The sequence below is a fragment of the Telopea speciosissima genome, unplaced genomic scaffold (assembly GCF_018873765.1).
Source record: "Telopea speciosissima isolate NSW1024214 ecotype Mountain lineage unplaced genomic scaffold, Tspe_v1 Tspe_v1.0541, whole genome shotgun sequence".
Lineage (NCBI taxonomy): Eukaryota > Viridiplantae > Streptophyta > Magnoliopsida > Proteales > Proteaceae > Telopea > Telopea speciosissima.
The window spans coordinates 2,298-15,723 of record NW_025317877.1 but is presented as its reverse complement, the minus strand read 5'-3'; the positions used below and the strand labels follow the sequence as shown (position 1 = coordinate 15,723).

The window sequence follows — 13,426 nt, the reverse complement described above, 5'->3', positions numbered from 1 at the left end:
AAGCCATTAGAAATAGAATCTTTGTCCGCCCTCATAAAAAGCATAATGTCATTAGCAAAAATCAAATAGAATCTCTTTCTGTAGTTGGTTGATAGTTGAATGAAAAAACAACTTACCAATGGATCCAATGAGGTCTCCTCCAAATACCTTAGTCTTCCACTGGGCTTCTGACAACATGAAATGCAACTCGAGTGGAGGAGAAACAAAGAATCCTAATGTCTCTCCAATTCGTTCGTGAATGGACATTCAAAGAAGAGTTGATTCAAAGATTCAAGGCCCGCCCAACAAAAACCACAAAAAGGTGCATGAACTTTTCTTTTGAGAAGCTGATCCACAATTGGAAGGGCATCAACCAAACATCTCCACCTTCATTCCTCCAATCGGATTCCATGCTCTCACTGCTTCATGGTGAAATGATCATTTTGCTATTACCTTCCCAACAAGAGTGAGCTTCAAGTCATCATCATGGAGACTTGTGAGAATGTCATATTCAAGGAATACTGAGTCTGCCTAGATATGAGCCTAGAAATCTCCCAGTGAGTCTTCTTCAAGTTCTCCCAAACTATTAGTATGGTTTATTGTGTTGATTCAAACATTAGTGATGCTCCACAGAGAATATGTTTCCAGATTTATAGATATACTTCGAATTGAATACATTAAAGAGGCCTGAAACCACTTCACAGCTGGAGGAGAAGAAGGTTATAACAACCTAAAAGAATCTAGTACTGCTTCCCTGAGAGACCAGAACCACGTCCACTAATATTGTTCTCTCTCTCTCTCTCTCTCTCTCTCGCTTCGTTTCTCTTTCAGGATTTGCGATGGAAAACAATTTTTTAATCTTCAGAATGTTAGAACTGATTTAGTCATTGTGTTGTTTATCAGTGTGAAGGAGATAGTGGAAAGGCATCACCTGCACTCTAAGAACCTCCAGAAACTTGATGAACCTTCGCTCGAGCTGCAGGTAAGTGTACCTTAAGTTGTATATTTTATTTTATTTTTTTGAACCATTTGATATTATTCCTGTGCAATGGTAAAATTGGAAAGACTCAATGGTACCGCTCGTGGGTCAGCTGGTGTGGCACTTCCATGTATTATGCGAATAAAAATTGATTTTAAGCTCATAATCTTGTTTCCTCTTTTAAGCTCATATATGCCTTGGTTTCTCTATTAAAAGAGAAGATAATTTCTTTGTGAAGTTTGTACGGCTTGCATTGTGTAAGTAAATTTGATGGGTGGTGCTTTTAATTCCTTTAGCTTTCTAATTTGGGAAAATATGTTTTAAAAAATTAGGAATATACTTTGTGTGTTTTTGTTCTTCTACTCTTGTTATTTCACCTTCAAAAGATAAGTGAATATGATTCTCTCTTCCCCCTTTGAAATGACTCCCTTACCCTTCAAAGGGGAGGGAGGGGGGGAAGAGAGAGATCGACACATACGGTGCTTGCATACGGTAATACCGCTAACATACCCAATCTTTTCCCATATATATAGTGTGTCGTGCATACATCATTGTTTATTATTTATTATAAATATCTGATTGGTATGCTATGATGTCTCTTTAGCTAGAGAACGGCAACTATGCCAGGTTGAACAAGGAAGTCATCGAGAAGAGCCATCAACTGAGGTATGGAGTTATTATTAATTTGGGAGGGGGATTGCTGCCAGGCTGTGTAGCCCCTGCACCTCCGAGGGAGCTAATAAGAGCATGCATGGGACATCCAACAGGGGAGAAAATTTTCATTTTGCATGACCTTAATGTGTCTGGGCGCAAGCGACACGCAGCCTGACAGCCTTCTTTTTCCTTATTAATATATCATTAATATATCAGACACAAAATGCTTCCTATATGCCTTGTGTTTCTTTCTCTCTTTTTTGGATGGAGAAAGGGGGTTTTTATCACTAATTGGAGATACATGCATGCATATCCTGTAATATCAAAAGTTCATGTCCATTTTAGGAGAATGAGAGGAGAAGATCTTCAAGGGTTAAGTATAGAGGAATTGCAGCAGCTAGAGAAATCCCTTGAAACTGGATTGAGACGTGTGTTAGAAAGAAAGGTTGGTATCCGTTTTGCTGTAATTACAAATTGTAATTTAATCTTAAGTTAGACTCTAATTTGAATTTCATTCTCTTACTTATGGAATTTATTATGGTTCTAGGGTGAACGAATTATGGAGGAGATTGGCGCCCTTCAAAGAAAGGTTAGGGATCAAAGTTCAAAATATTTCAAAGCTTTGTGTAGTGTTTGATTAAATGGTAAAAGAAGTGTGTTAATATTTCATGTCTCAAAACAATATAGAAGGGAAATCAAATCAATATTAAAGTGAAAATGTTTGTAACTAACTTTAAAACCAGCCAGATTTGATTATCATATTTCACTTTATTTTACAAAATTTTACTAATTTTTTTCAATAGGGATTTCATTTCCTTTTACTTAGCAACCAAACGAAGGAAAAATGTTCTCTACATTAGGGGCGCAGGATGCGCCCAGACTCATGGGCGTGGGTGAATGACCGTCCCACCCCCCTGAATGACCATGTGTCTGGTCACAGTCTGCGTCCTCGTGTGCTTCTGGGCAAAGAACATCGCCCTTTAAATGAACAGTGTAGGTTAATATGGGGTAATTTGTTATTGCCATTTCTTTCGTTCCCCTTATATTTTAATTTTAATGAAATAATTGCAGGGATTACAATTGGAGGAGGAGAATGAACGATTGAGACAGCTGGTGAGAGTTCTTAAAATTTATTCATAAACTTTTGGGCAAAGTTTTCATATACGGCTTTGTAAACCGTGTATGTTAGAGGGCCTCTCACAAAGAGTTGGAAAAATCATAAATCCCCACCCATTAATTAATGTCTTGAAACTCCCACCCTCTCACATACATGGTTTATACGACCGTATATGAAAACTTTCCCCTAAACTTTTTACTAGGTTGACAAATTTCTTTTGCTATTCAGATCACTCTTTCCCTTTTTTAAAATCCTGACTTTGCCAAATCGATTTCACTTTCTAATTGACTATTTTGCACTTATAATATTATAAAAGTTTCTAATGTACCAATTTCTTTCCAATCATGTCTCCAGCTTTTTATTGGGTTAATAAATTAATTTCTTTCATGTCACTCTTCCTTGTCTTAAAATCCCTAGTTTGCCAAATCGTCTTCACAATTCATTCAAACTTTATAAATTTTGTATTTCTTTCCATGTTGGCACTCACTTCAATTTGATGAAATGTAGACACCATCAAATCCACTGTTTTGCACTTCTAAAAATAACAATTTTTCCTGCCAATCATGTCTTCTTCCAAATTGACTAGTTGGGGCAACCTCCCTTTTTTTATCAGTAAAATAATAATAAAAAATAAGGGAAAAATATTTCTACTTGGTGATGTTTTCTATGCCTTCTCACCAGGTACCGTGAGATGACGTGCTCATCCATTGGTCCAGACACTTGGGTAAAGACCATGCGATGAAGTAGAGATCTCTTGCCCAAAAAATAATGTAGTGTATATCTTGCAGTAAGATATACCAGTATTTTGAATAAAAAACTTCAAAAAAATCACAGATTTGTGAAAGTATTTTATCCTTCTTGATTACAATTTCTAAGGTTCCGATGGATTTCGGACCAAACAGTCAATATTTTATCCTTCCTGATTTCAAATGGAAATGCATGGTAACATGCATAAAAGAACTGAACAATTTCAGATATCATATGGTATTGTAAAGAATATTTAGCAGACCAAGAATTCTAACAAAAGAATGATCTGACTTTCAGAGTAGACATACTTGTGGATTTGGTAAAACACGATAATTTTTCCCTTTCTATGTTATACTTGCTTTGTCTAAAATTGAAAGTTTTTTTGGTTGCAGGTGAACTTATCCAAAGGCCAGAGGCATTTTGCCCCTGAATCTGAGAACATGGTCCATGAAGAAGGCCAATCATCAGAATCAATTACTAATATCTCTAGCTCCTTTGGTCCACCTCAAGATAACGACAGTTCTGATACTTCTTTGAAGCTTGGGTGAGTTCTAATTACAGCTTTTTTTTTTATTGCCCATCTTTTATTCCCTTTCCTGCTTGGAAAGTATATCGAATTAGAATCAAAGAAGGTCAGTTTGGTGGCAATAGGGGTAGGAAAGTAAGGTAAAAGAAAACCTTTTATAGAGTTTTCAGGCAGAAAAATTACCACTGGATGTGTTTGCTGTTTTTGGTTAGAAATGAAGAAATATGGAGGCTCTGTCTGTTCCAAAGCAAAGGGAAGCAAAACTCAAAACAGAAATGAAAGTGACAAATTTTTTTATTTGAATAGGAGAAAATCATAGGTTCTAGAATCTAATGGAAAAGATGTGGTTATCATATTATGTAAGGTTCGAAGTTCGTTATGTTAGGGTTTAGGGTTTAAGCACAAGATTGCTTAAAGCAATACACCCTGTATATCAAGTTTGAAATAAATAGGTTGCTACCTCCAGCTAGTATTTATAGGAAAGACTAGGTTTTAGGCTAGATGGGTTCTTTCCAGTGGGGCCCACCAGTCTTTTTTAGGTAAAGATCAGCTGTATATTAAATTAAGAGAAATAAAAGGAGAATACAATCAAGAACACAATCTACAGCAGCAGCAGGTTAGTTGAAAGCCAACCCACCAAAAGGAAAGAAAAAAGGAGAGACTATCTAAAGCGAAAATAAGACCTGCCCAGGGCTTCCCCAGTAATCGAGTGGGAGATGAAAGAGGGCACTTCATTCCAAAACTCAGAAGTTCCGGATCTAGCTGCTCTACTTGCTAGCGCATTGGCCAAAACTCAGAAGTTCCGGATCTAGCTGCTCTACTTGCTAGCGCATTGGCTGCTGCATTACCTTCTCTATAACAGTGAGTGATGCGCCACTGAATATTGCTTAGATATTTTTCAGATATCCACCACAAATGAAGGAATTCCCATGGAATTTTAGAAGATAAGATACTTGAAACTACCACAGCCGAATCGCATTCCACCCAAAGACGTTGCACATCTAGGGTCTCAGCCTCTTTTATTCCAATAAAGAAGGCATCCATTTCAGCCTGAAAGTTGGTTCTTATACCTTGGAAACATGAAAAGCATCTCCTTGTGGCCCCTAGATGATTCCTTAGAATTCCTCCTGCGCCTGAGAACCCTGGATTCCCTATAGAAGAGCCGTCTATGTTGAGCTTCCACCACCCAAGGGGAGGAGGTTTCCAAATGACTTCCAAGGTATGAATTTGCTTGGGTGCGGCTATGACAACTTTGAAAAATTTTGCAATTATCAGGTCTTCAACAGATTTCACTTGGACTTTCTTGATTCTAGAGCAGTCTGAGACGGCATTGATGCATCTTTGTAGGACCTGCAGTGGAGATCCTCGATGATTATCAAATCTTCTTCTATTTCTCTCATACCAAATCTGTTGGCAAGTTATTATGAGGAGAGCTTTCCAAGTATCTGCTACTGAGCTTACCCTTGCTTTCCTTTTCCACCACGAGAACATTAGCTCCATTGAAGGAAAACCAGCCCAATGTTCATTGAAAGGTTTTAGGATCTCATTCCAGACTTGGCGGGAGAAGTTGCAGCTTAGAAAAATGTGGTTTATGGATTCCTCTTCGGCTTTACAGAGATCGCACCTGGACGCGAGAGGAACAGCTCTACGCCGCACTTTATCATCAGTAGGGAGGGATTTATATGCCAATCTCCATCCAAACAGAGAATTGCGAGGGTGAAGAGACTGGTGCCAAACCGCCCAAGTCCAATCCGGAGGAGCAGCCTTTCGCCTCAAGCTGAGCTCATCGTGAAGCTCCCTGATTTAGTAAGACCCCAAAACCGAGCATCCTCTCTATTTGAAAGAGCAAAGCCCAAGCATTGAATATTATTAAATATGCTTTGAAGAGTCTGATTTTCAACCTGTGGGAATAGCCAATTCCCATCTTCGAAAAAATCTGAAACAGTGGCCATGAGATTACTAGGAATACTCACTGGCAGGAGTTGCTCCTTAATGCTTTGATTATTCATCCAAGCATCATACCAAAACCGAGTTGACTCACCATTCCCTACCACCCGCCTTTTTGAATTTTGAGTGAACCCCCAAACCTTCTTTAGCCCTTTAAAAATAGTGGATCCCACATACTTTTTCAAGGCGCCACTTTTATCAACTAAGCGACCTCGCAAAAAAGCTGAAAGTGCAGACTTCCCAGTGCGAATAGACCAAGCGAATTTAGCTAATAGAGCTAGATTTACCTCCCTAAGCCGCCGAATGCCAAGACCTCCTTCATTTCTGGGCTTGCAGAGAGAATCCCATCAAACCGTGATGGCTTTAGCAGTATCAGATTCACCTGACCAGATAAAGTTGCGAATCCATCTCTCCATTTTGGAAATAGCAGAGGAGGGCCAATAATAAACAGAGAAGTTGTGGATTGGGATGCTGCCCATTACAGATATCACCAATTCGACTCGTCCTGCCATAGAGAGAAGACGACCCTTCCAAGCCGAGAACTTTTTCTTGAAGTGATCAAGAAGTGGGAGGACCGTGTCTTTAGTTATGCGCCCTTTGACCAGCTCCACTCCAAGGTATCTAGTAGGGAAATTACAAGTGGGGATTTGTAGCACTGTCGACAGACGCTCCTTGCGGGCAGCAGTGATACGACCCATGAACACCTTGCTTTTAGCCAAATTGATTTTTTGGCCCGAGGCATTTCCATAATCCTCCAAGAATTTTTTTAATTCTCTTTACACCTTTCAAATCTGCCCTCATAAGTATAAAAAGGTCGTTAGCGTATAGAAGGTGAGTGGGGGGAGATACATGACGGTTGCCTGGGACAGGTGTAATCAGCCCTAACCGGCCAAGATCTCTAATGCCTCTGCAAAGAACTTCCTCGGGAAGAATAAAGAGAAGCGAAGATAACGGGTCACCTTGACGGTGGCCTCCTTCAACATTGAAGAACCCCATTGGACCTCCATTTATAAGAACTGAGATTTTTGTTGAAAGCATGATTTGCTGCACCAGAGAAATCCACAAGTCTGAGAAGCCAAAAGCTTTGAGAACATAAAAAAGAAAGTCCCACTCTAGAGTGTCAGAGGCCTTTTGAATGTCCAACTTAAGAGCTAGACCCCCTCCTCGGTACTTAGTAAACATGAGATTAGTAAGTTCTGAGGCCACCCCTATATTTTCAAATATCACCTTTCCTTGCTGAAAAGCACCTTGTTCAGGAGAAATTAATTTATGGAGAATATTGGAAAGCCTGGTTGCCAAGATTTTTGGAATCAGCTTGAAGAAAAAATTCCCAAGACAGATAGGGCGAAATTGCCCCACTTTGTTCGCATGCTCCACTTTGGGAATTAGGGTGATAAAATTGCAGTTTATACCCTTCGTGACGATACCTTCTGTGAAAAAATTTTGAACACCTCGGCAAATATCGGGGCCCACAAAATCCCAACAAACCCTGTAGAAAGTACCTGGGAATCCATCTGGACCTGGCCACTAGAAGGATCCAAATAAAAAACTGCTGACCTGATTTTGTCTGGCGAGGGGACTCGAACAAGAGCTTCATTCTCATACTCTGTGATCAACTTTGGGATGACCGACAGTAGATCTTCATTCCTGTGGGACACACCTTTCTTGAAGAAATTTTCATAGTGATTAACTAAACAATCTCCAATTTCTTCGACCTTGGTAAGGGTGGAGCCGTCCTCCATCTTCAGCTCTCTAATGGCATTTCTCGATCTACGAATCTTGGTTGATGGGTGGAAATACTTTGTACACCTGTCACCTAACTTAATTCGCTTGTCTCTAGATTTTTTGTTCCACAATTTTTCCTGAAGAAGAACAGCCTTATCCAGCTCTTTCCTAGCTTGTACTTCTTTACTGATTTTGTCATCAGTAAGCCCTCTTCCTCTATCAAAGAGAGAATTTCCTCAAGGCTTTCTTTGGCTCTCAAAACTTCATGATCTACCTGAGGGAAGACCTGCCTAGCCCATTCTCTGAGTGGTGCTTTTAATCTCTTTAGTTTTGTAGCGACAACGTACAAGGGAGTCCCCCTTACTGGATCAGCCCGAGATCTTTGGACAAAAGTCCTGAACTCCTCATGCTCTGTCCAGAAACGCTGAAACCGAAAAGGGACGTTAGGAGGGCGCTGAATCATGTCACAAGAAACGAGAATTGGAGCATGGTCAGAAGGACCTCTCACAAGAACTCGCTGTCTACTGTCGGCATACTGTAGCCACTTGGGATCGTTACAGAAACTCCGGTCTAGGACGGCTCTGACATTCCCCACCTGCCTATTGTTAGACCAGGTGTATTTATTCCCCGATGATGGAATTAGAGAGAGAGCAGCCGTGTCCACCATAGCTGCAAGTTCTACTGCTGAACTCCAATTAAAACGGCCAGGACCAATCTTGTCAGAAGCCAATAAGTAGGAGTTAAAGTCTCCTATAACAAGCCACGGGCAAGTTAATCCTGCAATAGAGGCTAGATCATACCAAAAGTTACGATGAGTTGCTCTAAAGCAGCTTGCATGAACAGTAGTTATTACACTCCTTATACCTCCCAACTCAACCTGGACAGTGATATGTTGGTCCGAGTAGAAGATAACCGAGGGTCGAGAAAGACCGGATTTCCAAAGGAACCAGATGTTGGGGACTCCAGCTGCACGACTGTTGGAGATAACATCAGCTTCCATACCCAGCCCAGAAAAGAAAATAGGAGGGCATTTATTTACCCCTATTTTTGGTTCAACCAAACACAAAAAATCAGGCTTAATCTCCCGGATTAACCCCCTCAGGTGCGCCTGCGCCCTATGATTACCCACTCCTCTGATATTTCAGAAAAAACACTTCATAATAGCGGGGAAGTGGATCGAGCATGGCTCCCATCAGAAGAGCCCTCAACATGGGAATCACGAATTGCGTCAGCAACCATAGCGACCTCTTTCATACCTTGTCGCTGTCGATGCGTGCCAGAGAGGATATTTTCCTGACTAATGTATTCAAGTAGACATATATTAGGGTTATAAAATACACCCAACACGTTACACAATCATAAATCTTGAAATCCCCATCTTTTTAATTAGGTTCACTTCCCCAGTTCCCCTTATTTCCATTTACTTGTAACTTGTTGGAGCCAAAAAAAAAAAGGAACAAAGAAGATAAAGAGCATGCCTTCAATTTTACCTCGAAGTCATGTGATTATAATTTTATGTGTTCATGATCGTGTGTTTGTCTCTCTTACTGTTTGTAGTCAGTTCAAGCATCTTGGTGGAGCCTAAAGTTAAGTCCTATATCTATTTATTTGGTTTTATTATTCTTAAGATCATAGTTTTGAGATAATAGGAGTATATGAGTATTCATGATACTTCCACTGTTACCATTTTTCAACCAATGGAAAATTTGAGGATTATTTCAGATTTTGACAAGATTGAACCCTTCAAACGGTTCTAATTATAAGTGGTGGAAGAAAATGATAAATTTGCATTAAGACTGCTGGCGGTTTCTTTTACTTTGATCAAACCTCTACCAATAGAGAGTGATGATCCTACTCTCAAAGCCAAGGGAGTAAAAGGTATGTTGTGATTAATTTCTTGGATTTTGTTAAGAAAGATGATATGAATGCTCAAGTCATGGTTGCAAGATTTGCAAAGAAAGGCGTGATCTTACCAGATGATTTTGTAGTTGGTTCTCTATTAGAAAATTTGTCGTGTCTAAGAATGGCTTTAAATTCAATATGAAGCACAAAAGAAAGGATTAGACACTCGACCAAATAATCATGTGTGTGAATATTGAGGAGAACCAGGAAAAGGACAAGGTTGAAGAGGCCATGGAATTCAAATACAAGGCTATTCTTGTTGAGTCCAGTAAAAATGAGCAGTTCAAGAAGTCCCTTCAAGGAAAACAAATTCAAGGAGAAGAATGGAAATTGTTTTTTGTATGGCAAGCCATTAAAACCAAGGTGAATCTCACGGAGGCTGAAATCTTTGAAGTGGTAGTGACTGAAGTCAACTTGGTCGAAAAACCAAAAGGGTGGATCATTGACACGGGTGCTACCAAGCACAGATGTGGAGACTCATTCGTCAACTATTAAACACTTGATTCTAGTGACAATAGTCTATCTGGTTAATTACCAAACCTCTAAGTGTCATTGGTAAATGACAAGTAATTCTGAACTTAGAGAAAGACACTTGTGCTCAAAGACTTGTTGCATGTGTCAGAGATTCATCATAATTTGGTGTTGGAATCACTCCTCAAAATGCAAGATTGTAATTGTCAATAAAGGCTAATAAAGTAATTGAACTCAATAATGATGTGCGTGTTGGAAAGGGGCATTTGTCAAATGGGATATTTTTACTTATTATTTATGAAGTTATGAATGAAAAGCCAAGCACCTCTTCATTTTATTTGATTGAGTCCTTAGATTTATGTCATGCTAGATTAGGGCATCATAGTGCACTTTGTATCAAGAGATTATCTAGTTTACGCCTCTCACAACAACGTGAAATAAATATCACATTTGTGTGGAAATACAAAGTGAACTTCTAGAATCAACTTCGATGGTAGAAAATGGGAAAGCTTGTAGAATTGATCTCTTTGCTTGTAAGGGTGGTTTGCATTAAAATGGACCACCTTAAAAAGAGAGCTATGTGTAAAGTGTGTGTTATTCTTATAATATGACTTGTATATTCCCTTGGGCTGTATTGTAACAAAAATGGTTGCTCTGGTATGATTAAAATCATTTTTTCCATTCCAGCCTGATTGGTTAGCATTCATCTTTCTGTTTATTTATGTCTCATTTTTGTTTCTTTTTATCAGTAGATGGTAATGCCAATGCCGGTTTTCGGTTTTTTGGCATTTTCATTATTCAGCCCGGTGCAAGGTTGTTGATGAGTAATTTCTCAAGCCCCAAATTCAATGTAACTCTAGAGTTAAATCATACTTATTTTTTTCCTAAGCTTCTCATGTTTTCTATATAAAATTGCTGTTGTTGTGGCTTGGAACTTTGGGTGGACAGGGTGTTTCCTGAATCGTTGTCCCCTCCAATTCGTTGCCTTCTCCAATTCCTTACATGGGGGCGAGAATGACCACCCTACCCCCTGCCCGAAAATACTGCCTAAGGTGGGGTCCACTCCCCCTATTAGAGGAATTGGAGGTGCCCACAAATTGTAGGTGATAATTATTCGTGTTTCCTCCCCTACGGGTGATGAGAAATGTTTTTTCCTTCTAATTTTTGTTCTTTTCAATGAAATGAGATTTACCTCTCAAAAGGACTTTTTAACTTGGTTTCAACCATTTTATATGGTTTGTACCTGCAGCATTGTCTTATATTCTATCTGTTTCTATTGTTTTGGTGTTAATTTATTGCAGGTTACCTTACTCCAATGGAATTTGAAGGATGATGCTGGTGGAGATTATTTTTAGTGCAAAAGAGGAAGGCTAATATAGACTAAAAATTCTATATTTTCCATTTAAGTCAAAGCTTGTTTAATCCCCCTCCCCTCCCTTCTTTGGTAAGCATGAAAACAAGTATATTAACTCGACCAACTTAAAGGAAAGCTCAAAATTACATTATGGTTATAGTGTTGTTATAGTAGAATACAAAACTAGCTTTGTATGTATGTGTTTTGTAAAGTCCTATTCTCATGGCCAACTTACTCGACTTACCTTAGTTAACAACATCACTATGTTTTAACAATCAGTCCATATTTCTATGTTTTCTCATTTCTGTTTGTTTTGCCTCCTACAATTCTTGTTGCAATTCCCTGACTGTTGAATCGTGATCATGTTTTGAAAAATCATAGTTTATATATGCCACAACAAATTGATAGTTAAATAACAAAATTGAGGTCTATCTTACCTCTCCTTTGAAGAGGATCAAAATTGTCATAACAGATGAGGATAAGTTGATCCATAGAAGATCATCTTTGGTAATCAATTAATGGTAATAAATGATCTTTAAGAGGAATAAGTTCATGCATAATAGGGTTAAGATATTTGAATCACATGTTTTTTAGATTTAGCCATGGATGAATTAAGTTCAAAAAAATTAAATAAATTGAAAATGGAGGAAGCTTGGAGAAAGTCAATACACATTCGTACTGGCCCTGCAGTCCAAATCCATTTAGGTTCCATTTGTTTAGAGGGGAGGGGGGGGGGGGGGGGGGGGGGGGGGGGGGGGGGGGGGGGGGGGGGGGGGGGGGGGGGGGGGGGGGGGGGGGGGGGGGGGGGGGGGGGGGGGGGGGGGGGGGGGGGGGGGGGGGGGGGGGGGGGGGGGGGGGGGGGGGGGGGGGGGGGGGGGGGGGGGGGGGGGGGGGGGGGGGGGGGGGGGGGGGGGGGGGGGGGGGGGGGGGGGGGGGGGGGGGGGGGGGGGGGGGGGGGGGGGGGGGGGGGGGGGGGGGGGGGGGGGGGGGGGGGGGGGGGGGGGGGGGGGGGGGGGGGGGGGGGGGGGGGGGGGGGGGGGGGGGGGGGGGGGGGGGGGGGGGGGGGGGGGGGGGGGGGGGTTTTTTGGGGGGGGGGGGGGGGGGGGGGGGGGGGGGGGGGGGTGGGCTAGGGGCAAAAAAAAAACCCGCAAAAAAAAAAAAAAAAAAAAAAAAAAAAAAAAAAAAAAAAAAAAAAAAAAAAAAAAAAAAAAAAAAAAAAAAAAAAAAAAAAAAAAAAAAAAAAAAAAAAAAAAAAAAAATAAGATGGGGGATTGTTGGAATGTTGGGCCCCATATGTTGGTGGGGTTTTATGGGGATGGAAATGTTGAGATAATCAAAGTCTCACTAAGTTGGTGGGACTTTAGATTGTAAAAGAGTGAGATTTTAAAGTGTTACATCAGTCAAAAAAAGCATTAATGATGTTTCTTAAGCTTTTGTAAGTTCATCGTCTCAAATTAACCAAACAAAGTTGGGGTAGGATTTTAAAGTGCAACATCAACTGACAAAACAGTTAATGATGTATCCTGAGTTTTTTTAAGTTCACCCCAAATTAATCAAACCAGGTTGGTGTGGGATTTTGAAGTGCCACATCAGCATTTTCTCACCCTAATTCTCTCACCCCACTTAAGTCCCCTCTAAACAAAAGGTGCCTTAGTGAATTCATATGATAGAAATAGATGTCAACTAGTTTCTAATTGTTTATGATAGAACACACACATTGGATCCAAATTTAAGAAACATGGTTTATCCCAGTATTATTAGCACTAATAAAAATTTATAAAAATAATTTACATTTTGAGTAGATCTTTAGCTTTTAGCCAAAATTTCAAACATTACTACTAGGTTATTTATTAACCATGTCTTTTGAGACTGAATGAATTAATAATTTTGTAGCCACCCTAGTAGAAAAAAGACCCAATTTTAGTAAAAAGATACTGATAAATTATAGATCACCCCCTAATTTTCAATCGAAACTCAGATCACCCCCTAATTTTTTAAAAACTCAACCGTCCCCCTTTACAGTGG

The 13,426-nt window shown here is 40.1% G+C and overlaps 1 protein-coding gene across 1 annotated transcript; it reads left to right on the top strand.

Annotated features, from left to right (window-relative positions):
* The first annotated feature begins 238 nt into the window (after positions 1 to 238).
* Positions 239 to 11,624, top strand: LOC122648192 (MADS-box protein JOINTLESS-like). The gene is made up of 8 exons (XM_043841440.1): positions 239 to 301; positions 845 to 961; positions 1,563 to 1,624; positions 1,958 to 2,057; positions 2,160 to 2,201; positions 2,684 to 2,725; positions 3,869 to 4,020; positions 11,349 to 11,624. Exons 1-8 carry the CDS (start codon positions 239 to 241, stop codon positions 11,371 to 11,373), a joined length of 603 nt encoding a protein of 200 aa, XP_043697375.1. The 3' UTR covers positions 11,374 to 11,624.
* The last annotated feature ends 1,802 nt before the right edge of the window (positions 11,625 to 13,426 follow it).